General features: G+C 37.3%; 1 protein-coding gene across 3 annotated transcripts in view; it reads left to right on the plus strand.

The window, feature by feature from the left end:
• Positions 1 to 10,096, plus strand: part of SKIL (SKI like proto-oncogene) — a 29,025-nt gene extending 18,929 nt beyond the window's left edge. For all 3 annotated transcript variants that reach the window (XM_026498802.4, XM_026498795.4, XM_044384178.3), the window contains exons 4-7: positions 29 to 261; positions 4,080 to 4,321; positions 4,609 to 4,833; positions 5,686 to 10,096. In XM_026498802.4, the coding sequence (XP_026354587.2) occupies positions 29 to 261; positions 4,080 to 4,321; positions 4,609 to 4,833; positions 5,686 to 5,844 (859 nt within the window). In that variant the 3' untranslated portion in view covers positions 5,845 to 10,096. The remainder of the gene's footprint in view (positions 1 to 28; positions 262 to 4,079; positions 4,322 to 4,608; positions 4,834 to 5,685) is intronic.
• The last annotated feature ends 16,235 nt before the right edge of the window (positions 10,097 to 26,331 follow it).

A 26,331-nucleotide genomic window follows, 5' to 3' on the forward strand; every position in this document is an offset into this window, starting at 1 on the left:
GTTTTATTTTGCCTTTCTTTGTTTTTAGCTACTACTTGTACATGTGTGATAAAGTGGTTGCCCCAAATGTGTCACTTACTTCTGCTGTGTCCCAGTCTAAAGAGGTCACAAAGACAGAGGCAACTAGATCTATACCAAGACAGTCAGAGAAGCCTCACAGTAGTGGGAAACATCAAAAAATGGTTTCTTACCCAGATGTCTCACTGGAGGAACAGGAGAAAATGGATTTAAAAACAAGTAGAGAATTATGTAGCCGTTTAGGTAAGTATTCAGAATTTTTTTTTTAAATCATACACTTAATATTAACACATTTATTCAGCATTTTCCCTCCCTCCCTTCCTTCCTCCCTTTCCGTTTTCCTTTCCTTTTCCTTTTCCATTTCCTTCTTTCAAGACTATTTATTTGACAGAGAGAGAAGGAGAACACAAGCAGGGGGAGAGGGAGGGGCAGGCTCCCTGCTGAGCTGGGATCCTGACCTGAGCCAAAGTTAGACACTTAACTGACTGAGCAACCCAGGAGCCCTTATTCAGCATTTTCAAAGAGGATTTCTTTTTAAGAGAATGTTCCAGATAATTGAAGTTTTTATATTAAAAAAATGCATCTTTCAAAACTCTGAGTGACTACTTAGAACCTCAGTTCCTATACTTTTTTTTAGAACAGTTATAGCTATAGAGGCTAATGATGTAGATATGTAGTCTGCATGGTTTCATACTGCGAGTGATTTTTGCATGATTTTTTTTTCCTTTCCTGCCCTTTTTTGCTGTCAGTTTTCTTCAGAAGGTTCTTTCTAATTTGCTGTGAACTGAGAAACCATTTTATAATGCTAAGAAGTATGTAATGGGGTGCCTGGCTGGCTCAGTTGGTAGAGCAAGTGACTCTTGGTCTCAGGGTTGTGAGTTTGAGCCCCATGTTGGGTGTAGAAATTACTGGGGCAAAATAAATAAATAAATAAAAATCTTTAAAAAAAGGAATGCTAAGAAGTATGTAAGAGTGGTTAGGCATAGGACTCAAGGGAACTTAGTCATGTGATAAGCAAGGATCGAAACTCATAGCTGTGGGGGCCAGGCAGATGGCATGAAAAGCATAATGGTGGCTGGATATCTTAAGAAGCAAAGAAGCTGCCTAGTTACAATGTCACTTAAAGTACTGCGGACCAAAGGACACATGTCTGCTCAAATGCTGCTTATTTCACCCTCTACATAGCAGCAGAGCTTTGTTTCCAGCTTAGGCAAGTGTGACAGTTATTTCAGCTATCTTGGAGTAGTTGAAGCATCTATTAGTCATTTAACTGTTTTCATAGATAACGGAGATTCTTTTGGGGGTTTCTCTAATTTTGATATTTAAAAAATTCAACTTTCTTTGGATTTAAATATGGCAAACAGTAATTAGTAATGTACTGTTACGTCATACTTGTGTTATATTTTATTTCCCAAATTAATTCTAGTGACTTTTAAAAAATTGTAAATATAGTTCATGTACTATAAAGTATACCCTGTTAAGATACACAATTTAGTGACTTTCAGCAAATTCACAAAGTTGTCCAACAATCCCAGCTATTTAATTTCAGGACATTTTCATCACCCCAGAAAGAAACCCTGTCATCCATTAGAAGTTACTCTATTTTCCTCTTTCCCCAGCCTCTATTTATTCTTTGTCTTCATCGATTTGCCTATTCTGAACATACCATATAAAAGAGATCATATAATATGTGACCTTTTATTGTCTTGGATAATATTTTTTGAGTCCATGTTGTAGCACATTTTAGTACTTGTTTTTTTTTTTATATGGTTTAATAATATGCTGTTATTGTATAGATATATATACCACATTTTGTTTATCCACTTGTCAGTTGCTGGACATTGAATTATGTCCACTTTTTTTTTAAAGTAGGCTCCATGCCAAACATGGGGCTTGAACTCATGACCCCAAGGTTAAGAGTCATATGCTCTACTAAGTGAGCCAGCTAGGTGCCCTGAATTGTGTCCACTTTTTGGCTGTAATGAATAATGCTGTCATAAACACTTAACGCACATGTTTTACCGTAGACATGTTTTCATTTCTCTTGGGTGTATATTAAGGAGTGAAATTATTGGGTCATGTTTACTATCTTGAGGGCCTGCCAGACTGTTTTTCAAAGCATCTGTACCATTTTCCTTTCTACCAGCAGCTTATGAGGGTTCCAATTTCTGCAGTCTTTGTCTATTGTCTCTCTTTTGATTATAGCCATCCGAATGGTTGTAAGGTGGTATCTCATGGTTTTGATTTGCAGTTCCCCATTGACTAATGATATTGAGTGCCTTTCTATGTTTTATTGGATCTATTCAAATCCTTTGCCTATTTTTTTTTTAAAGATTTTTATTTATTTATTCGACAGAGATAGAGACAGCCAGCGAGAGAGGGAACACAAGCAGGGGGAGTGGGAGAGGAAGAAGCAGGCTCATAGCAGAGGAGCCTGATGTGGGGCTCAATCCCAGAACGCCGGGATCACGCCCTGAGCCGAAGGCAGACGCTTAACCGCTGTGCCACCCAGGCGCCCTTCCTTTGCCTATTTTTAAATTGGGTTGTCTCTTTACTATTGAGTTATGAGTGTTCTTTATATATTCTGGATGATTTGCCATTTTATCAGTTGTCTTTTCATTTTATTGTTGGTGTTTTTTGAAGCACAAAAGTTTTATTTATTTTTAATTTTAATTTTTAATTTTTTTTAGGGACAGTGCGAGTGGGGTGGGGAGGGGGAGAGGGAGGGAGAGAGAGAATCTTAAGTAGGCTTCATGGTCAGCACAGAGCCTGAGGTGGGCCTCAGTCTCACAACCCTGAGATCATGATCTGAGCCAAAATCAAGAATCGGGCACTTAACCTACTGAGCCACCCATGCACCCCAATGCACAAAAGTTTTAAATTCTGAGGAAGTTCACTTTACTTTTTCTTTGGTTGCTTATGTAGGTGTTATGTCTAAGAAACCATTGCCTAAACCAGGGTTGCAAAGATTTACATACAAGAGTTGTAGCTCTTACATTTAGTTCTCTTCATTCCATTTTAAGTTAATTTTTATATACAGTGTGATGTTCAGTCTCACTCTTTGTATGTGATTACAGCAGTCCCAACACTTGTTGAAAAGACCATTTTCTCCTGATTGAGTTATTTTGATGCCCTTGTTAAATACCAGTTGCCCATAAAAGTATGGGTTTATTTCTGGACTTAATGTTTATGCCAGTACTACACACAGCCTTGATGCCTGTAGCTTTTTAATAAAGCTTTGAAATTGGGCATTGTGAGTCCTAAAAGTTTATTATTCTTTTTCAAAATTGCTTTGGCTATTTTGGATTCCTTTCATTTTCATAAGAATTTCTGCATCAGCTTGTCAATTTCTACCACAAAGCCAGCTGGGATTTCAGTAGGAATTGCACTGAAAAAGAAGATTGATTTGGGGAGTATTTACGATCTGTCCTAGTCTATTCAGGCTGCTATAACAAAAATACCCTAGACTAGGTGGCTTACACTACAAACATTTATTTTTTACAGTTCTGGAGGCTGGGAAGTCCAAAATCAAGGCACCAGCAGATTTGTTTTCTGGTAGGGGCCTGCTTCCTGGTTCATAGAGATCTGTGTTCTCCTCAGACACATGATGGAAGTCCTCACATGGTGGAAAAGGCAGGAAAGCTCTTTGGAGTTTCTTTTATAAGGGTATAGATCCCATCATGGAGGCTCCACCTTTATGACCTAATTATCTCCCAAAGGCCCCACCTCCTAACACCATCATATGGGGCATTAGAATTTCAACATATGAATTTTGGGGTCACTAACACTCAATTCATGACACCATCTTAACAATATTAAATCTTCCAATCCATGAACATGGGATGCCTTTCCATTTATTTAGGTCTTTAATTTTTTTCAATGATGTCTTGTAGTTTTCATTGTATAGGTCTTGTATTACTTTTCTTAAATTTATTCTTAACTATTTCATTATTTTTTATTTCATTTGTAAATGGAATTTTTTTTTCATTTTGTTTGTGGATTCTAGTGATATTTTTAACAGTGATATTCATTTTTTGTTACTTCATTTTTGCCTCTCAAAGATCCATCAATCTCAAATAATTCTACAAGTAAAAAGAAACCCGAGTCTACCACTTGCAGTTTCATCAGAGACACAAGCAAGGCAGGAATAGACCATGATACCGCAGCTTCATCTCCACTTCTTGTCAAAGATATCATTTGTGAGGATGATAAGGGAAAGATCATGGAAGAAGTAATGAGAACTTATGTAAAACAACAGGAAAAACTGAACACAATTTTGCAGAAGAAGCAACAACTTCAGATGGTAAAATTGTTATTTAAATGATAGTCTATTATGAAAAGATACTTTTGTGCATTCTCAAGAAGAGTCAAGAGAAATATTGTAAATGTGTTTAAGATTTAGAGTTCTACACTCATAAGCAATTTTCTTTTAAATTTTTAGAGGAAATAGTTTTTCAAGCTAATTACTTAAATATAAAACTGATGTGACAGCTGAATTTTAGATGTTCTCTGTCCTGTTTTTTCCTGTATTGAAATTTTTAGCATGATGGAATTAAAATAAAAATTGTATTGTGATTCTTTATATTACAGGAAGTTGAAATGTTGAGCAGTTCAAAAGCTATGAAGGAGCTCACTGAAGAACAGCAGAATTTGCAGAAAGAGCTTGAATCTTTGCAGAATGAACATGCTCATAGAATGGAAGAATTTTATATTGAACAGAAAGACTTAGAGAAAAAATTAGAGCAGGTAATGAAGCAAAAATGTACCTGTGATTCAAATTTAGAAAAAGACAAAGAGGCTGAATATGCAGCACAGGTAAGGATTACTCAGTTTGTATAATGTTGCCCTTTCAGTGTGGAAATTGAAGCTGTGTTACCTTTTCTATTAAAATTACTTTTTGTCAAGCTCATTTCATTGGGCAAGATTTCAAAATAGATAATTCTGTTAAACACAAGTTTATGGTAGATCATCCAACATGATTTTTTTTTAAAGATTTTATTTATTTATTTGACAGAGAGCACAAGCAGTGGGAGTAGCAGGCAGAGGGAGAAGGAGAAGCAGGCTCCCTGCTGGGCAGCGGTCCCGATGTGGGGCTCAGTCCAAGGACCCCGGGATCATGACCTGAGCCAAAGGCAGATGCTTAACAGACTGAGCCACCCAGACGCCCCCCAAGATGATTTTTAAAAAAATTTTGATTGATTTATTAAACTTTCATTAGGTTTCTGTAGTTGCTCAAATTGCTAATCTCTGGCTCTCTGAATATCAAATGTTACATTATCTTAATGTAGTAGATGGGCTTTCAAATCAACAAATTAACAGACATGAATTGTTGCCCACTATGTTCAAAAGCACTTGAGCAAAAATGAATAGTAGCTCACAACTTGGGGAAGATGAACAAATAACCCTCAAGGCTGTGTGAGAGGTATGCTAAACCGTAGGGCATAATGAAAGTGCTCTAGGTGTTAGTTCTCTTGACCCTTTTTTCCCCCTCAATTCAATGTTATGTCAAAACTGGGTGAATATTATTAGATATTCAAGAGATTGTAGTATGCTCAAAATAGTTCATTTTGTAAAGAGTAATTTGAAAGTAAGTCTTTGCCATGATGTGAAGATTAAATGGAAAAACAAAACTGAATGAAAACTGATACAGTCTTTTAAATCTCACAGTTGGCGGAACTGAGACAGAGATTGGACCATGCTGAGGCTGATAGGCAAGAGCTCCAGGATGAACTTCGACAGGAACGGGAGGCAAGACAGAAGTTAGAGATGATGATAAAAGAGCTAAAGCTGCAAATTTTGAAATCATCTAAGACTGCTAAAGAATAGAAACCTTCAAAGAGATTCATCTGTGTATTCCCAACAGGGTTATTTTTGTTTGTTTATTTGCTTTGGCTATTGAATTCTGAATAACTGTCTGCATGAAGATAACTAGGCATCCTGTCCACTTGTAGATCAGAGAAAGTGAAGAGATTGATTATATATTAGTACATAAATTTTTACATTTTCCAAATGAATGAAAGTGTATGTTTCTTTGTACTTTTTTTTTTCAACCGGCTTAGAAACAGTACTATATGGTTTGAACTATTAGATAATCTGCCTATATTTGTAATGCAAATTTAGCAGTTGTATACTTTTTAAAAGCTGCATTGTGTGATAGTTGTGGTCACAGTTTTGTTACCCATATATCAGATTCAATTTTACATACAATGGTGGCTTCATATTTCAGATATATAGAGCTACTGAAGGAGTTGAATCTCCATTGTTTTCGTTAACACAGTCTCCTTTCTAAATTGATATAGTATACTCATTATTATACATAAAATGTGCTTTTATTTTGTTCATATTATAGAATGAATTTCCACCAGTTCTCTTTTTAATGTCTCTCAAGAGGCATTTTATCAAAAGAGGAATTTCATTGATGAGGTTATAGCACTCCCCATAGGCATAATGAGGAAGGATAACGTACTTTGTTATACACTGCTATTAAATACAAGAAGCAGTTGTAATTTGTTTTTTGGTTTCAATGTGGTTATATTTAGAATTTTTTTTATGCAGCAACTTCAGAAGAGGGAATAAAATGTAATAATTTTTGGACTTTTGTTGATGTTGTTAATAGAGGTGTGAAAATATTCATGTTCTTGAGAAAAACTGACACCATTGATGTACATCAGTTTGTATACAATCCATAATCCTCCTGTACAGTTTTTACATGTAGTTATGGGTCTTACTGAAATTTATATAATGGATTTGTTTTCCTTAGTGGGTTTGTTTTTCCTTAAATTGTAAATTAAACACCTTGAAGGTTATTTTGGATTTTTGTATGTTTAAGTGTTAAGTCTTATCAATATTTGCACGAATGGACCATTTTCAATTACTACGTAATATCCAAATCAGGAATTTACAGTCAACTGGTAGTGTATGGTAGGTTAATATAGAGAAGTTTAGTTACCTGCTACTAAAAGGTTTTTAGATAATTTTTAGAAGACAAAGGAATTCCATAGATTGGGGGAGGGGCAAATCTTCTGCACTTTTTTTTGCACAGAAAAGTCTGTCATTCTTTAATGGCAAATTTCATATTCGTTAATTCTTGGCTTAAAAGATACTAGGTAAAATTCTTAGTATGCAGTTTTTAAAGGAAGTTTCCTGAAGCTACCATTAATTGACATTATTATTCCAGGAATTTTATGTTTATGTTCTCACGTAGGGTACTGTATGAAATTACTTGAGAGCTAAATTTATTTTTAAAATAAATCAGCTAGAGTTAAGGTTGTATACAATTCCCAGCGTAGACAAGAGATACTCTACTGGTATAGACCTTCAAAAATCAGTAGGTTATCATTTAGCCAGTTATTTTCGTATTTCACTTAATGGTACTTACATATCCTAGAAGAATTTTTGTACTTCTCAAAGTATAGTTTCTTTACTAGAGTGTGATGTAAATGTGTATTTTCTATTTGCCATTTAAATTTTACTATATTACCCTGCAATTTAATTTGTTGATTCTTGGTTTCCTCAAGGAGGAACAAATGTTAAAAATGATATACCCTCCTGATACCTTTTATTTAGATCTGGAGAAAGAAACATCACAAAGACATCTTATGATAAAGTTCATTTTAGTTGTGTCACAGCTAAGCTTTTTGGGAGATAAACTCAAGCCCCTATAATTTTGTTTTTCTAATTTACTAAAAAATCTTAGTGCTTATGTTACTTAGCAAATGACAAGCTTACTTGTTTCAACCCAAAACTTCTAAAATAAATTGCTTAATCTTTGAAATATTTTATTTTAAAATTCTAAGCAGTGCTTCAACATCTTTAAATCATCATAAACTCTTAAGTTAGAATTGAGTAAAGAAATATTTTTCCTAGTCCTTCGCATTAGGAAAACTTGCCACATAAAATTGTATTGTCTTCATTTTCCAGAAGATCATTGATGTGCCATAGGTTTCTGTCTAACTTCCTTGAAAATAGAGCTTTTTAGTCCATTGTAAATATTATACTTATTCTAGTTAAAAGTAATTTTAAGTTAAACTGCACCACATAGGTTAAAAATAGAAAGATTTTGTAATACTTTAAAAGTGGCCTCTGCTGAAATATCCATATAAACTTATTCTTCTATTCTTTGCATGCTCATTTTGTGTGTTGGTTGCCAGCTTAAAGTTTGTTTTGGTGTTAGGTTTTGTGTGCCAATTTGTTAGGTAAGCAGATTTTTCCTCAAACTTTGTAATATTATTCTTTTTAGGAAAAATATAAAAATATTTACTTTAAAAAACTGCATTAAAGGAACGGCCTATCAAAAGCGTAGAGCATCTTAAGAAGGAAGAAAAGATAGAATATTAGCTTACTGGGTGATGGGTGATGTTTAATTTGGGTAACGATAGTTTCTATACTTTAATTGTTGTGAGTAAAAGGTACCAAATCTGTAAAGGTGGTAAACCTAAAACCTGCTGTCATTGCGGAAGCTCTAACCAGCTGATTTCACAAATGCAACTTGTGACACTATGGGAGGGTTTGACCGACAACATAACTTTGGCTTGTGCTTCAGTTTTGTAAAGCATATTCTTTTGCTTGAATTTCTGTGTCCATGAGAGTCAGGATGTTTTATGCTTCTTGAACTAATTTTATAGCATATTTAATGTATTACCAGTTGAGATATAAGATCATTTGTACATATCGAATTAAGAACCAGTTACTAAAGTAGGTGAAATGGACGAGTACAATGATATTTGCAGGTTATCCGTAGGTTTTAGAAGTCGTGACAGAACACCCAATTTATTTGCACCTCTGGGGGGGGGGGGTTCTGTTTGAAGGAAAGGAGAAAAAGGAAACTCAAGTAATACGAAACATGTTCAAGGTATTTCCCTAAAATTAATTGTCAAGCTGGTGCTGAAGGTTTTTGATCAGCTTCTAAAATTTTCTTCTCAATGACATGTTTTGATTGCTTTGGGGGAAATCCTCATTTTCATTTGCTCTTATGCATTTAATCCGCACGACAGGACATTAAAAATCAATACAATGAAAAGTTGTGCTCATACTGTACATCTATTTCTGTGCTTAGAACTACTTGTTAATTTTTATTGAAGCTGTCAGCAATAAGGGACACATTACTGCTGTATTATACATTGTGGGATTGAATAAACAGTTTAAATTTTTTTCTAGTATAGGATACTGAAGCATTTCCTTATTGGAAGAAATTTGGGTATTCTATATTGCATCTTGTTTAAAAGGACAGTTTTTTTTTTTGTTTTTATGTTTCATTTTATTTTTGTAGAATCTTTCCATTTTAGATGGCTTCGAAAACTGTAATGCGATCTGGAGCTTGTTTCTTTAGTAATAGAATTAAATGTCTTATATAGTGCTACTGTTTTGAATTAGAAAGTGATCAAATGTAAAAACTGAAATTTAAAAATTAAGCCCAGAAAACAAAATAGTATATTAAGTTAGTTGAATGTAAAAAGAAATTTATAAGATTTTTTTCTTCAATATAGATACCTCACTTGAAAATAAAGCACAGCATACTTAAAGTAGTTCTAGTAAAAAAAGTCCTGCTAAAAGAATTGCTGAATCTAGGACAACTTTGGGGGAATTATAGTTTGGGAGAAATAAAATAGACTTGCTTTTAACCATCCTGTTAGAAGTATTTGCTTATCCTCATAATTTTAAGCCAACACAGTAGTCTTAAATTATTTCTGAATTTCTAACCTGTGAAGGCAGTGAGTATCTGTTCTGCAACTCTTGAAACAGGTTGTTGACTACATTGACCATAATTCAATTTAAAATTTTGCCAATGATGTACAGTTTTATGGTTAAAATTGCTGTGGTTGGTTGCATCACATGACACACAAAACTGTCCTCTACCTCACGTGAAATAAATATTTTATATGGTTTTACTATAAACAAGACTCATCTATCTGGTCACTTAGTTTACAAATTTTGAATTATATTTATTGAAACATGACATACTGTGCTCTCAGCTTATACCTCAATCGTATTTTGTGCTGTTTTCCATTTTCATGCCTTGTAAATAACTTGTATAGATTGTGGATTAAATTCAGAATAAAAACTTTTAATGCCAACGAAACTGATTGAAGCCCTTTTAGTATCCTGTGTGAGCTCAACTTTCTTGTCCCTTAAGAATGACATTTTCTCCTTTTGTTCCTTTAAAGTCTATTAGTCATTATACACTAAATGATTAGCTTGAGAAATCTTTTTTTAAATTACAAAATATAAAATTTTATGCGATATTTCAGGTATAAAACATACCAGTGTTTTGTGATTATTTTCTTTCATGACATATGGTCTTGCTTTCACTTCTTTCCCTTTACTCTGATACACCCACCTCTGGTATTATTTATTACAGCGTAACAAATTACTCCCAAATTTAGCTGCTTAAAATAACATATCTCACACAGTATCTATCTGAGGGTCAGAAACCCAAAAGCAGGTTAGCTGAGAGTGATGGCTCAGGATGGCTCTTACAAGTATGCAGTTATGTTATTTAGGGCTGAAGTCATATGGAATCTTGACAGCTGGAGGATCCGCTTTCCAGTTCATTCACGTGGCTGTTGACAGGTGCTCACTTCCCTCCTCTATGGACCTATCCATGGAGCTGTCCACAATATGGTAGATGGCTTCCCCCAAATGAATGATCCAAAAGAGAGGAAGAATGATGCCAGTTTCTTTTGTTACTTAGACTCTTACGTGAGTCACAAGCCCATATGCAGTTGGAGGATATTACACAAGGGTATGGAATACAGGGAGGAAGGGATTATTGAGGGCTATCCTAGAGTCTGATTACCATATCCTCCCAATTTTTTTATGGCAAAATATACATAATATAAAAATCATTTTAATTATTTTTAAGAGTAATTCAGTAGCATTAACTACATTCACAATGTTCAACCATCACCATTATATTCAGAACTTTTTCATTATCCAAGACAAATTCTGTACCTGTTAAATAATAACTCCCTTTTCCCACCACTCCCAGCTCTTGATACCCTCTATTCTATATTCTGTTTCTGTGATAATTTACCTATTGTCAGTATCTTGTATAAGTGGAATCATAAAACGCTTGTCCTTTTGTGTCTGACTTCCTTCATTCCTTCACTTAGCAAAATGTTTTCAAGATACATCTGTGTTGTAGCATGTGTTGGAATTTCCTTTTATGAATGAATATTTTATGAGTAAGTATATGTGTATATATATACGTGCATTCATCTGATGATGGAGATTTGGGTTTCCACATTTTAGCCATTGTGAATAATGCTGCTATGAACATTGGCTTACAAGTATGTGATTAAGTCCCTGCTTTTGAGCCTTTTGGGTATACACCCAGAAATGGAATTGCTGGATCATTGAATAATTCTACATTAAACTTTGTGAGGAACCACCAAACTTTTTCCCAGCAGCTGCATCATTTTGCATTCCCACCAGTAATGCACAAGGGTTTCTAATTTTTTCATAGCCTCACCAACACTTGTCATTTTCCATTTTATTAATAATAGCCATCCAAATGGATGTGAAGTGTTATTTCACTGTGGTTTTATTTGCATTTCCCTAGTGGCTTAGATGTTAAGCATCTTTTCATGTATTTATTGGCCATTTGTATATCTTTGGAGAAATGTCCACTTAGGTGCTTTGTTCATTTTTGAAATTGGATCATTTATTTTTGTTGTTGAGCTCTAGGAGTTCTTTATATATTCTGGATATTAATCTTTTATCAGATATATGATTTGCAAATATTTTCTCCCATTCTGTAGGTGATCTTTTCACTTTTAATGTCCTTTGATGCACAAAAGTTTTAAATTTTGATGAAGTCCAGTTTACCTATTTTTTCTTTTGTTGTCTGTGCTTTTGGTATCCTACCCAAAATCCAAAAATCATTGCCAAATCCAGTGTCATGAAGCTTTCCCCCTAGCTTTTCTTCTAAGAATTTTATATTTCTTAGCTCTTAAATTTTAGATCTTTGATCCACTTTGAGTTACTTTTGTAAATGATGTAAGGTAAGGGGTCCAAATTCTTTTTTTTTTCTTTTTCTTTTTGCATGAGTATTCAGTACCCAGCACCATCTGTTGCAAACTGTTCTTCCTGTTGAATGGTTTTGACACCTTTGTCCAAAATCACTAACCATATATGAGAAAGTTTCTCTCTGGGCTCTCTGTTTTATTCCATTGGTCTATGTATCTCTCCTTATGCCAGTACCACACTGTTTTGATTAGTATAGCTTTGTAGCAAATTTTGAAATGAGGAAGCGTGAGTCTCCCATATTTGTTCTTTTTCAAGATTGTTTGGGCTATTTGGTGTCCCTTGATATTCCGTGTGAATTTTATTTTATTTTAAAGATTTTATTTATTTATTAGACAGAGATAGAGACAGCCAGCGAGAGAGGGAACACAAGCAGGGGGAATGGGAGAGGAAGAAGCAGGCTCCCAGCGGAGGAGCCTGACGTGGGGCTCGATCCCAGAACGCTGGGATCACGCCCTGAGCCAAAGGCAGACGCTTAACCGCTGTGCCACCCAGGCGCCCCCGTGTGAATTTTAGGATGGGTTTTTCTATTTTTACAAAAACGCCATTGGAATTTTGATAGGGATTTCACCGAGTCTGGATCACTTTGGATGGTATTGTCATCTTAACAATATTAGGTCTTCCAGTCTATGACCATGGAATAGCTTTGCATTTATTTATGTCTTTAATTTCAACAATATTTTGTAGTTTTCAATGTACAAGACTTTCCCCTCAGATTTATTCTTATATAGTTGGTTCCTTTTGATGCATTGTAAATGGGATTTTCTTAATTTCCGTTCAGATTGTTCAGTGTGTAGAAAATGCAGTTAGTTTTTGTGTGTTGATTTTGTACCCTGCAACTTTGCTGAATTTATTTATTAACTCTAACAATTTTATAGCGTGTGGAATTTTTAGGGTTTTCTACATGTAAGATCATATCATACAAACAGATAATTTTACTTCTTCCTTTTTAATTTGGATGATTTTATTTCTTTTTCTTTCCTAATCGCTCTAGCTAGAACCTCCAATACTATGCTGAATAGAAGTAGTGAAAGCAGGAATCCTTGTTTGGTTCTTGATCTTAGAGGAAAAGTTTTCAGTCTTTCACCATTGTGTATGATGTCAGCTGTGGATTTTTCTTTTCCTTTTTTTTTTTTTAGTTGTGGATTTTTCAGATATGGCCTACTTATCATGTTGAAGAAATTCCATCTATATCTAGGTTATTGAATGTTTTTATAATGACAAGGTGTTGAATTTTGTCAAATGCTCTTTCTTTCTTTCTTTCTTTCTTTCTTTCTTTCTTTCTTTCTTTCTTTCTTTCTTTCTTTCTTTTTTAAAGATTTTATTTATTTATTTGACAGAGATAGAGACAGCCAGCGAGAGAGGGAACACAAGCAGGGGGAGTGGGAGAGGAAGAAGCAGGCTCATAGCGGAGGAGCCTGATGTGGGGCTCGATCCCAGGACTCCGGGATCATGCCCTGAGCCGAAGGCAGATGCCCAACGACTGAGCCACCCAGGCGCCCCTGTCAAATGCTTTTTCTGCAGCACTAGAGATGATCACGTGTTTTTTTCCCCCCATCTATTACTGTGATGTATTACACTGCTTGGTTTTTGTACTACGTTGAACTATCTTTTGCATTCCAAGAGTAAATCCCATTGCTCATGGTGAATAATCCTTTTAATATGCTGTTTGTTTGTTTATTTATTTGAAATATACTTGACATACAACATGTAAATTTAAGGTGTACACCATGTTAATTTGATGCATTTGTATATTTTTCAGTTTGCTAGGATTTTGTTGAGGGTTTTGCATCAATACTCATAAAAGATATTGGCCTGTAGTTTTGTTTTGTTTTGTTTTTTCTGTAATGTCTTTGGTCCTGATATTAGGATAATCCTGGCTTTATAGAATATTAGGAAGTGTTCTCTGTGCTTTGAATTTTTGGAAGAGTTTGAGAAAGACTGGTGTTAATTCTTCTTTCCATGTTTTGTAGAACTCACCAGTGAAGCCCTGGGCCTTTATTTGTTGGGAGGTTTTGAATTAGTGATTTAATCTCCTTACTAGTTATAGGTTTATTCAAATTTTCTATTTCTTCATGAGTTGTTTTTAGGTAGATTGTGTGTTTCTAGGAATTTGTCCTTTTCATCTAGGTTATCTTTTTTGATGGCATATAGTTGTTCATAGTATTCTTTTAAAATCCTTTATGTTTTTGTCAAATAAGTAGAAATGTTCCTATTTTCACTTCTGATTTTAGGAGTTTGAGTTGTCTTTCTCCTTAGCCATCTAGCTAAAGGTTTGTCAATTTTGTTGATCTTTTCGAAGAACCAACTTTTGATTTTGATTTTCTCTATTTATTTCCACTCTAATCTTTATTATTTCCTTCTACTAGCTTTGAATTTAGTTTGCTCTTCTTTTTTTAGTTCCTCGTGATTTATAGTTTGGTTATTGATTTTAGATCTTTCTGTTTAATGGATGTTTTTATAGCTATAAATTTCTATCTTAGAATAGAAATTTAATTAGCATCCCGTAAGTTCTGGTATGTAGTGTTGTGTTTTTATTTTCATTTGTCTCAAGGTATTTTCTAATTTCCCTTGTGATTTCTTCTTTGACTCCTTGTTTGTACGTTTGCTTTTTTAGAGAGAGAGAGAGAGAACATGAGTGGGGTGAGGGGAGGGAGAGATAGAGACAGAATCCTAAGCAGGCTATATTCTTAGTGTAGAGCCCATCATGGGGCTCGATCCAACAACCCTGAGATCAGACCTGAGCCAAAATCAAAAGTTGGTTACTTAACCAACTGAACCACCCAGGCACCCCCTTCTTGGTTGTTTAAGATTGAGTTGTTCAGTTTCCTTTGTATATTTTCCTGTTTTTCTTCTGTTATTGATTTGTAGTTTCATTCCACTGTGATTAGAAAAGATACTTTGTATGATTTCAATCTTTTTAAATTTATTAAGACTTGTTTTATGGCTTAACATATGTTCTGTCATGGAAATTCCATATGTACTTGAAAAGAATGTGTACACTCATGTTATTGCGTGGAATGTTCTGTATATATCTCTTAGGTCTATTTGGTTTATTGTGTTGTTCAAGTCCTTTATATCCTTATTGATTTTCTGTCTGGTTATTTCATCCATTATTGAAAGCAGGGTATTAAAGGCTCCAACTATCATTGTAGAACTATTTCTCCCTTCAATTCTGTCAATGTTTGCTTCATGTATTTTGGACACTGTTGTTTAGTGCATATATGTTTACAATTCTTATATCATCTTGATGAATTGACTCATATCAATATATAATATCCTTTGTTTCTTGTAACAGCTTTTGATTTAAAGTCTGTTTCATCTGATATTAGCATGGTTACCCCAGCTCACTTTTGGTTACTGTTTGCACAGAATACAGGCATTCCTTGTTTTATTGCACCTTGCTTTATTGCATTTCACAGATACTGCATTTTTTATAAATGGAAGGTTTGTGACAACCCTGCATCAAGCAAGTCTACTGGTGCTATTTTTCTAACATTCGATCACTTTGTGTCTCTGTGTCACATTTTGGTAATTCTTGCAATATTTCAAACTTTTTCATTATTATTATATTTGTTGTAGGGACATGTGATCAGTGATTATGGCTCACTGAAAGCTCAGATTATGATTAGCATTTTTTAGCAATGAAGTGGTTTTTTTTTTTTTAAGATTTTTTTTATGGGAGAGAGAGAGAGCACATGAGCAGGGGGAGGGGCAGAGGGAGAGTGAGAGGTAGGTTCCCTGCTGAGCAGGGAGCCCAGCAAGGGGCTCAATGCCAGGACTCTGGGATCATGACCTGAGCTGAAGATAGATGCTTAACTGACTGAGCCACCCAGGCACCCCTGAAGTGTTTTTAAATTAAAGTTTGCATGTTGTTTTCCCCAGACATAATGCAATTGCATACTTAATTGACTGTAGTACAGTGTAAACATAACTTTTATATGCATTGGGAAACCAACAAATTCATTTGACTCACTTTATTGTGATATTTGCTTCATTGGGGTGATCTGGAAATGAACCCACATATCTCTGAGGTATTCTTGTATCTTTTCCCATCCTTGCACTTTCATCTTTGTGTATTTAAACTGTCTTGTACACAGCAGAGTTGGATCTTAAAAAAGAATCCATTCTGCCAATCTCAGTCTTTTAATTAGAGTTTAATCCATTTACACTGAAAGTAATTACTGATAAAAAAGGCCTTACTATCACCATTTTGCTGTTTGCTTTCGTCTTCCTCTTTTTTTTTTTATTTGCTATTTGCTGTAAGTCCTATGGCTTTTTTTTTTTTTGTCCCTTATTTTCTCCATTACTGCCTTAATTTGTGTTTAGCTGAGTTTTTTTGTAATGACATATTTTGATTCCCTTTTCATTTTCTTTTGTATATATTCTATAAACATTTTCTTTGTGGTTACCACGAGGCTTATGTTTAACATCCTAAACTTGTAACAATCTAATTTGAATTGATACCAATTTAACTTCAATTGCAGGTAAAACCTCTGCTCCTATGCCACTACATTCCCCCACTTTATTTATTTATTTATTTATTTATTTATTTATTTATTTTTATTTATTTATTTATTTATTTGACAGAGAGACAGCCAGCGAGAGAGGGAACACAAGCAGGGGGAGTGGGAGAGGAAGAAGCAGGCTCCCAGCAGAGGAGCCTGATGCGGGGCTCGATCCTAGGACTCTGGGATCACGCCCTGAGCTGAAGGCAGATGCTTAATGACTGAGCCACCGAGGTGCCCCTCCCCCACTTTATTATTATTGATGTTACAAATTGCATCTTTGTATATTGTGTGCTTAATAACATAGATTTATTATTTTTTAATGCAATTGTTTTTTAAATCATGTGGCACTAAGAGTGTAACCACAAACCAAAATTACAATAATACTGGCTATTATATTTGTCCAGGTATTCACCTTTATTGGAGATCTTTATTTCTTAAAGCTTCAAGTTACCATTGAGTATCCTTTTGTTTCAATCTGAAGGATTCTTTCCAGTATTTCTTGTAGGACAGGTCTAGTGGCAATGAACTTCCTCAGTTTTTGTTTATCTGGGAATGTCTTAATTTCTCCCTCATTGTGGGAGGACAGTTTTGCCAAATGTAAATTTCTTGGTTGACTTTTCTGCACTATTTTGCAAAGACTATTCCTTCTTGTGTGTGGTCACTGAAGTACCTGTTCCTTTAGTTCATCTTCAGCTAATGTTTTGAAAGATTTCCTTGCATGCCAGGAGCTAAACAGACAACACAACAACAAAAGCTCACAAAAAATATAAATAGAGGAATGTAAAAGCGAACAGAGAAGTACAACTATCTCTCCCAGTCTTTGCAGCTTGCCTCTGTTGGAGCACTCCTTCAGCATCAGTTATGCTTACACTCATCCTAGGACTCAGCCCAAAGTGAAAGTTTAAGGCCTTCTGGGGTCTTTTCTGGGTATGCCTCTTGCCTGGCACGTGTGTGGCTTTCTAAATTCCCTCACATACAGATCTGCTTTTGAATGTTCTAATTTCTCAAGGAATCTCATCCTAGCTTCTCCTTCAGTCCTTAGACAGTCTGTTGATCATCTCGACCTTGTTCTCTCTTGTCCCAGGCAGTCCACCTTGCATTGTTTATAACAGTCCCCACTGCTTTTTCCACTTAAGTTCTGAGTTAGGCAAACTGAAGATGAGAATCTTGTCAAGTAGTTCAAGACAAGTCAGAGCAGATGTACACAATGATTTTCACTTTTTAAAAGACTGTTATTTATTTATTTGGGAAAGAGCGTACAAGTGGGCAGAGGGGCAGAGGGAGAGAGAGAAATGGACCGCTGAGCAGGGAGCCCAGTGTGGATCTTGATCCCAGGACCCTGGGATCATGGCCTGAGCTGAAGGCAGACACTTAACTGACTGAGCCAACCAGACGCCCAGATGTACACAATGATTTTCGAATAAGGTTTGCTGTGCTCCCTCTTGTGCAAGGGAGGGATCTGGAAACTGGGCTGGTGCTTCAAGATCAAGACTGCTGCTACACTGGGGAGGGGAGGAAAAAGGGCAAACTAAACATCCCTAAACATTCCTACCGTTTTAGAAGATGGGTTTTTTTGATTGTATGTTTGTTTGGTTGCTATAAACCTTTGAGTATTTTCCAGAGCACTGACAAAGTTCATCCTGCCAGTTGCTTTTCTTATTTTTTCATGTTTGCTTAGAGCTTCCAGATTCATTGTTTGGCTTACCTCTGTCCTATTTGGCTACAGACATTTTATAAGCTGATCTTGCAAGTGATATTCTTGCCATGACTTCTGTCATACGCTGTTGTTCATACAGACCCCCCCTGGAACAGCGTGGGAAGGTACTACACGAGAGCGGATACCAGGAAGCGGGGATCACTGGATCTTAGAGGTTGCTTACACAGGATAGGACCAAAATTTTCCTGCAAAATAATCGTGGTTGAAACCACAGAGCCGTATACATTATAGCTAGAACTTTGATTTGGAAAGCTCTAAGGGAAGGTGTTTAGCTCAGATAGCAATGTTTGCCCTGGCCTGGCACAGATGCTGGCTGTATCGGCATGAGTCAGGCATAGCTTCTGCCTTTGAGGAACTCCCAGACACACAAACAGGGCATTTCAAAGCAGCATGTCTAGACTCTATACAGAGGGCTGGGGGGCATGAGGAGTACACCTAATTTCACCTGAAAGTGAGGAGTGTTCCTGTTCCAAATGACACCTGAACAGAACTTTGAGAGAAGTGAGTTGGGGGAGGAGGAGTTGTGGCTGTGTCAGGAAGCCTTCTAGGCAGAAGGATCTACATTCCCATAGGTTGGAGGCTAGTAATGAATACAATGTTACACTTTATGAAAAAACAAGTTACACAGTTTAATTCGAAACTTAACAGTATAATATTGGTAATTTATGCTTTGATGTAAGCATGCACAAGGTGCTATGGGAACTCTTCAGAACTTCATAGGAAAAGGCAGGTGAAGTCCTGTCATAGGAAGTTCTTGGGCTAACTAATTTTGAGTGACTGGAAAATGCCTGGCTGGAGAAGGTCCTTTCCTGCAGGGAGAAGGGCAGGTGTAGAGCAGAGGGGATGAGAAAGTGTGGAATTCTTCTATGAGGAATTGCCAGAAAGTTCCTTATAACTGGTATGGATGTTGCTTGGGAGGGAGAGGCTGTACAGAGGAGGGGAGAGGTTGCTGAGAGGGTTGTTTACAAAGGGTCTATGTGGCCTTGCATCCTAAAGGGTTTGAACTATGTTCTGAAGGTGAAAAGGACTGCCAATGAGGTAGTGACATAATCTTTAGGATGGTCACATAGTATAGGGACATGAGTACTCTTTATAGACCCTTATAATAGTGACATTTAAAAATATTGAAAACATTTTAAATTAAAAAAATAAAATATTTTTCTCATTTTAAAATCAACGCATACTCATTATGGAAAATTGGAAAACGCCTAAAGAACAAGAGAGAGGGAAAGAGCACTCAATCTCATTACCTAAAGGGACTGCTTGTTATCACTTCAGCATCGATTTTCCAAATATATTTGTATGTATTTAAAAACCAATCTCTAACTGTCCAGATATTTCTTTTTTTTTTTTTAAAGATTTTTTAAATTTATTTATTCGACAGAAATAGAGACAGCCAGCGAGAGAGGGAACACAAGCAGGGGAAGTGGGAGAGGAAGAAGCAGGCTCATAGCAGAGGAGCCTGACGTGGGGCTCGATCCCAGAATGCCGGGATCACGCCCTGAGCCGAAGGCAGACGCTTAAGCGCTGTGCCACCCAGGCGCCCCTGTCCAGATATTTTTAAATGAAATTTAACAATTTGCGTTTTGAAATTCATATTTTATAATATATTTACTTTTTTTTTTTTTTTACGTAAGCTCTGCGTTGAATACAGGGCTTGCACTCTTGAACCCAAGATGAAGAGTCACATGTCACTGACTGCACGAGCCAGGCACCCCAACATATTTGCTTCTTAAATGAACACTTATTGAAATGTAAATTGAAAAACTGGGGTGTCTGGGTGGATCAATCGTTTAAGCCTCTGCCTTTGGCGCAGTTCATGATCCTAGGGTCTTCACATCAAGCCCCTTGTGGGACTCCCTGCTCAGTGAGGAGTCTGCTTCTCTGTCCCTCTCCCTCTACCCCTAACCCCCCTGCCCACTCATGCTTGCTCTCTCTCTCAAATAAATAAATAAAATCTTAAAAAAAAAAGAAAACTGAATTGAATCTTTTCATAATGATTTTCTTAGGTAGACTTTTAGAAACGGGATCAAAGAATATACATATTTAAATCCTTTGGCTATATGTTGCTGAATTGCTTTTGTAAAAGGATGTATCATATGTTTTAGTAGTATTTTGTACTGTTCATATTTTGTGCAATTTGTACTGAATCACTTTTATATAGCGTTAATGAGAGGCTGTGAGAGCCCTCCAGTGGCCAAGCTAATTTCTGCAAAAATATTACCAACAGAATTAAAAAGAAATTGTATCCTATTTGTTAAATCTGAATGGCAAAAAGAGTGAAGTGCTAGAAATACCATCAGCTGGTAAAAAAGACTTCTCCTTTAGTTAGAGAAGAGATGCCATTTGCTTTCCTTTCAAATTCTTGTTCGTCTGCTACCAGATCACGAAAGGTTTTGAATTTCACTGCTATGTAATATGAAGATTATGTTGGTTTCAACCAGGTTTAAAACCAACTGATTAACTACTTATAAAAGCTGATATTTATTGAGTACTTATATGTGTCAGGCATTGCTCCAAGCATTTTACATATAGGAATTCTCATGGTTATTGTAAAATAATTACTATTTTAAATACTATTTTACTGGCAAGAAATAGAATATTAGTTACTAAACAGAATAACTTAACAGAAAGGTTAAATAACTTGCCCAACTAGTTAAATAGCTAGTACGTGATGGAGCTAGGACTCCACCCCAGTGCTCCTAGCCACCTGCTCTAATGTCTCCCTTGGATCTTGGTGTCCAGGAATGTTCTCATTCAGGATAATTCGTAAAGTAGACCTTCATTTATGTAACAAACGAATAAACAAAAGAAAACAATTGGTACAATTGAGACATAGATTTCTAGTACTTCTTTATGGAGTGGTAGTGTCGATAACATAATTTATGATTTTATATCATGTATTGAATGAATAAAAAGAAGACACATGATAGTTTTGATCATTTTATAAACCACACATTTTTCAGTGCAAGACTTACAGTTGGGCAAATTGCTCTGTCTTTTGATGTCCTAGGTGGATAAATGGAAACCCCTGCTCTAATTGAGAAGAGAATTTAATGGTGTGGCTTTTGAGTTAACTGTCTTATTTTCCTTTCAGTCCTTACATACTTCACTACTATTCTATTTTTGGAAAGCGTGATCTCCAGTTTGAACTAAAATAAGGACTTCTACCAGTCTTCAGAACGTATGATCTCATAGGTTGAATGAGACCTATCATCCAATGTATTCTGAAACTTCTGGTAGAGAAGCAGATGAATGGCTGTTTGAAGGCAGAGGAGAGAAAACATTCTGGAAAGGACTCAGACCTAACAATCCAGGTACAGCTTTTCATTATTTTGCTGTATCTCTGAGTGGAAGGAGGGGAAATTTGGCATAAAATGGCTTCGGCAGGAACGGTTTTTTAAATGCATCCTGCAGGCCAAGAAACGGGACCCTGAAAAGGCAGTTTCCCCCCACTAGTTGAAGTTGAAATTCTAGATGGAAGTAATTTGTGAAAGCGCTGGTCTACTCTCAGTGGAGATACCCTGACCGAGCCAGTATCTCTAGGTGATCAGGGATCTTCCTGCTTGAGACCTGAGCAGCACACAACCCTTATTGGAGAAGGCTCCTCTTTACCAAGGACAGCAGTAGGTACTGAGACCACAAGGGCCTTCACTCTGCCTCTTGCCTGCTCTCAGACCAGTTCTAATCGCCACCTCCTCATTTCTTGATTCCCAGCTACTATGGGCTAAATATTTATGTTTCCCACAATCACCAGTTAAACCTAATCTTTCGGGGGTGATTAGGTCATGAGAGTGTAGACATCATAAATGGGATTAGTGCCCTTATAAAAATGACTTCAGAGAACTCCCTTGACCCTTCTACCCATGTAAGGACACAGCCAAAAGACCAACAGGAGGATTCTCACCAGACACAGAATCGGATGGTTGGTGCCTTGACCTTGTACTTCTAGCCTCCAGAACTGCGAGGAACGTCTCCGTTGGCTATAAGCCCCCAGTCTATGGTGTTCTGTTACAACATCCCGGACAGGCTAAGACAGCATCCTAGTGAAACTTGGAGGCTTGCAAATGCAGTCTCTCTTTTTTGGGGGAAAATTTCGAGTCAGCTCCATCCAACAGATATGTACAGAGTGCCTTTATGTCTGCCAGACACTGGGGCACACGCAGATTTCAGTGATCAACAAAATAGACAAAACCCCCAAACTCACAGGGCATGTCATTTAAAGTCTATGTTTGGAGACATTTGTTTACACTATGAGTTTGTACTACAATATTTCTAAAAATGTGTGTGTATTTGAAATTTTGTATTATCACTAGAGGAATTTATCCTTTAAAAGGGGTTCTTACTGAAATATTTTAATTTTTAAATGAATAATCTCACCTAAGTGATATTGTATATGTCCTATGTTTTCATGTTTGGTTTTCTAAAGAAATGCGTGTTTCTTAATATGCAAGGAAGACTTTTTTTTTTTAAGATTTTATTTTTAAGTAATTTCTACATCCAACATGGGGCTTGAACTTTCCACCTTGAGATCAAGAGTTGCATCTTGGGGCGCCTGGGTGGCACAGCGGTTAAGCGTCTGCCTTCAGCTCAGGGCGTGATCGAGCCCCACATCCGGCTCCTCCGCTATGAGCCTTCTTCTTCCTCTCCCACTTCCCCTGCTTGTGTTCCCTCTCTCGCTGGCTGTCTCTATCTCTGTTGAATAAATAAAATCTTAAAAAAAAAAAAAAAAAGAGTTGCATCTCTACCAACTGAGCCAGCCAGGCGTCCCTACGAGGAAAGCTTTTTACAGAGAAATGTACACTTCATTTGGGGCTAACGATCACAGATTGGAATGTGAAAAGTAGCCGTTCATCATGTTTCTCTGCAAGTCATAGGCCCCTTTACACAGAAAATGTTTTAACCAACCATGCAATGATAAAAGATGACCACTAGTAGTCGCTGCAAGCCCACTCCTTCGGGCCAAGTTTTGCTTTCTCCGTGGGCTTTTGCCGCTTGTCAGCAAACCCACCTGCCAAAGCCATGAGCATTAGCGCTCTAGCTGAATCACAGGCTGTGACTGACTATGTTTAGGTAGAAATAGTAGAAGAACTGTTAACCAGGCCGTCTTCTTTGTTCAGTGCACATGTGGGGTTTAGGTCAGTGACTGTCATTCTCACGCTCTCATTTACATATTTTTGAATAAAATTAAGGAAGGAGGGACCCTTCTTATCCTTTCATAATGGAAAGAATATTGGACTTAGGGTCAGAAGACCTGGAATCAGATTTCAGCTTTTTCTTACCAGTTCTGTTATATACTGTAGAAATGTGAAGAGATGGCAAGGCAAACTTTTCCGAGAGAAAATTAACTGGATAGACCTTGTCTGGGAGTACTGGGGAGCCACTGTTGACAATGATCTGGCGTGACTGGACTCTGAGAAACTGACTTTCTCAACTAAAAGGGTACTTGGACCCGTGGTAGACAAGGAATGTCAGTTTATTAAGTTACGCTATGTGGGAAGTCGTTCTCTAATCACAAGGAGGTCTTGGGGACTAGAGTCACGACAGCCAAGGATTGTGGATGATTTTAGGAAAAGTCCCTCAGCTAAAATAGCTTCGGGGACTTCTGCACTATACAGAGAGCCTTGGAGTCTGTGGGCCACGATGCCATCTCCTGTGTTTCCATGCTGCCCCACTTCCTTTCCGAGGGATGTGCTCGCTCTTTGGGGCTAATTTATTTATACAGGTTATGCTTTGCCGGTCTTCCTCAGGTGGCCTTTTGTACATCTGTGTTGTGATTGTTTAGACATTCATCTTAGGCTTTCTTTTCTGTTAATAGATAATGATAATTATAGCCTAATTATTTTAGCTTTAATCTTTATCAAAAGCAATTCATATTTTCAATGGATCCGTTTTGCCTATGAATATATTAACAGTAGTTAACATTTATGAATGCCCATTTACAATATATGTATATTAATATGTTTATACATGAACAGCTTTGTGTAAGTCATCTCCCTTGACCCTCACAACAACCCTGTGGGGCACCTGCAATTCTCACTTTATAGATGAAGAACCTGGGAGTTACGTAGGTTAAGGGACAGCCCAAGGGATAAAGTTGGAATATAAACTCAGAAGGTTCCATTCCAAGATCTTAACAACCTGACAACTCTTTCTGCCATTTAGGGTCTGTGTTCTGAAATCTGGCTTTACAAATACCTCTGCGTGTGTGACCTGTGGGTGACCTGAGCATTGTTGAATTCTGATTGGTTGACTATTGTTAGAATGCCAAATGCTAATGGACTCACAACGGTGCAGATTTCACAGCTGTTTTCTCAATGAATTGATGTTGCATGGGTTTTATAGTTTATATTGTACTTAATACAAAAGCTCTCTTTCTCTCTTTTTAAAAAATGTTACGAGGAAATATCTGAAAACATCCAGGTGATGAAATGCCCCCAAACACAATGGCCCCCTCAAAAATCAGATATTCCAATACAGGTGTTTCTACAAATCAAACTTGTCTGAATGGAGGGAGAACAGAGAGTGCAGAAGCAAGAGCTCGGAATCATTATTCAGGTTTACTGAGCACGTACTTTGCACCAGACATTGTTTTAAGTTCTATATGTGTAACTCATATAATAATCAAGAAACCCATGGGGTAGGTCCTATTTTCATCCCCATTTTACAAATAAGAACACGGAGGCCCAGAGAGATGAAGCAACTTGGTTGTCCCAGCTAGTCAGTGGGAGAGCCAGGATCTGAAGCGGGGCAGCTCAGCCTCCGCTCTCTCTGGGGTGATTGTTGGGGGCTCTCCTGCTTGACACTCTGTCATCTATCCGTTGAGACTTTTCTGTTTGCGCACTTGATTTCTTTGGTGATTTGCCCTGACACCCAGTGTAAATATGCGAAAGCTTAGTAGGTGTGATTTACGATCCATATCGTAGATTTAAAATATCGAATAGGGAGTTTTGTGTTTGCTGAAACCCTCCTCACCTTTAAATTTCATGATTGTTGATAGAGGGATGGAATAAGATAAGCCAAAAGTATCAAAGGGGATTGAAACTCTTTAATGTAAACATGGCCCAAGGAGGACTTTACTGTACGATAAAAGAAGTGCATATAACGCGCCTTATTTGAATGCGCAGCGAGAAGGAGGTTTAATGATGATGGTGATGCTAGGTACACTCGAAGTGCTCACTCCAGGCTAGGCAGGGTGCTCCGGGGCGTGCAGATGTTACCTACTACCAGCCAGAGCTGTCAGTCTAGCTTTCAATGTGTCAAAACGGGGAATTTGAGCCTTTTGGGGTTTTCAGAAAGGGATAATCAGGAGAGGTTATGGTTAAGGAGGGAAGGTGGTGAGATGGGCCCACGGACTCTCCCCCTTCCTAGCTGAGTGACGTTGGGCAATTTAACGGCTCATGCTGTTTCTTCGTTCTCATGCGTATTATGTGTAAACAATTGTTCCTAACACAGAGGGCTGTTAAGAGAACGAGGTGATACATCAATACAAATGCATGTACACAGTCCAGGACAGTACAGCTGGATAAATGTGAGTTGCTATTGTTATTGAAACTGTTACTGTGGCCATGGCCACCTCTGACGATTGTCACCCACAGGAAAGGATCATTTTCTTTCCACTAGTAACTGGAAAGCTGGATGCTTCATCTCTGTTCCTCGGGGCAATTCTCAGCTCATCCGTTGTTACTATCCTGGGCTGTAGAGGAACTGTACCGGGCACCCTTGGGAGGACGACGGTCCCTGCTCTCAGCTGGGAAGAAAGAACGAATGGGGAGAAGGAGGAGGGTTGGAGCGAAGAGGAGACCCAGAGACAGAGATGTGAGACGGGCAGCAAGATGAGAAATAATTTGCAGCAAAACAGAACTCGCGCCTGACACTCTCCATTTCTTGGACCTGGAACAACTTATTTTACTTTCCAACCTGGACCGCGGGATGCGAGGCTGAGCGCCGAGGTCGCATCGCCCCCTCCCTAACCCTGCTCCCCCACCCCCCACTCCGGGCCCCGCCCCGCGATTGGCCGGCTCGCCCGGGCCGTCGCCGATTGGCGCTCGCCCGCCGGGT

The sequence above is a fragment of the Ursus arctos genome, unplaced genomic scaffold, assembly GCF_023065955.2.
Source record: "Ursus arctos isolate Adak ecotype North America unplaced genomic scaffold, UrsArc2.0 scaffold_4, whole genome shotgun sequence".
Classification (NCBI taxonomy): Eukaryota; Metazoa; Chordata; class Mammalia; order Carnivora; family Ursidae; genus Ursus; species Ursus arctos.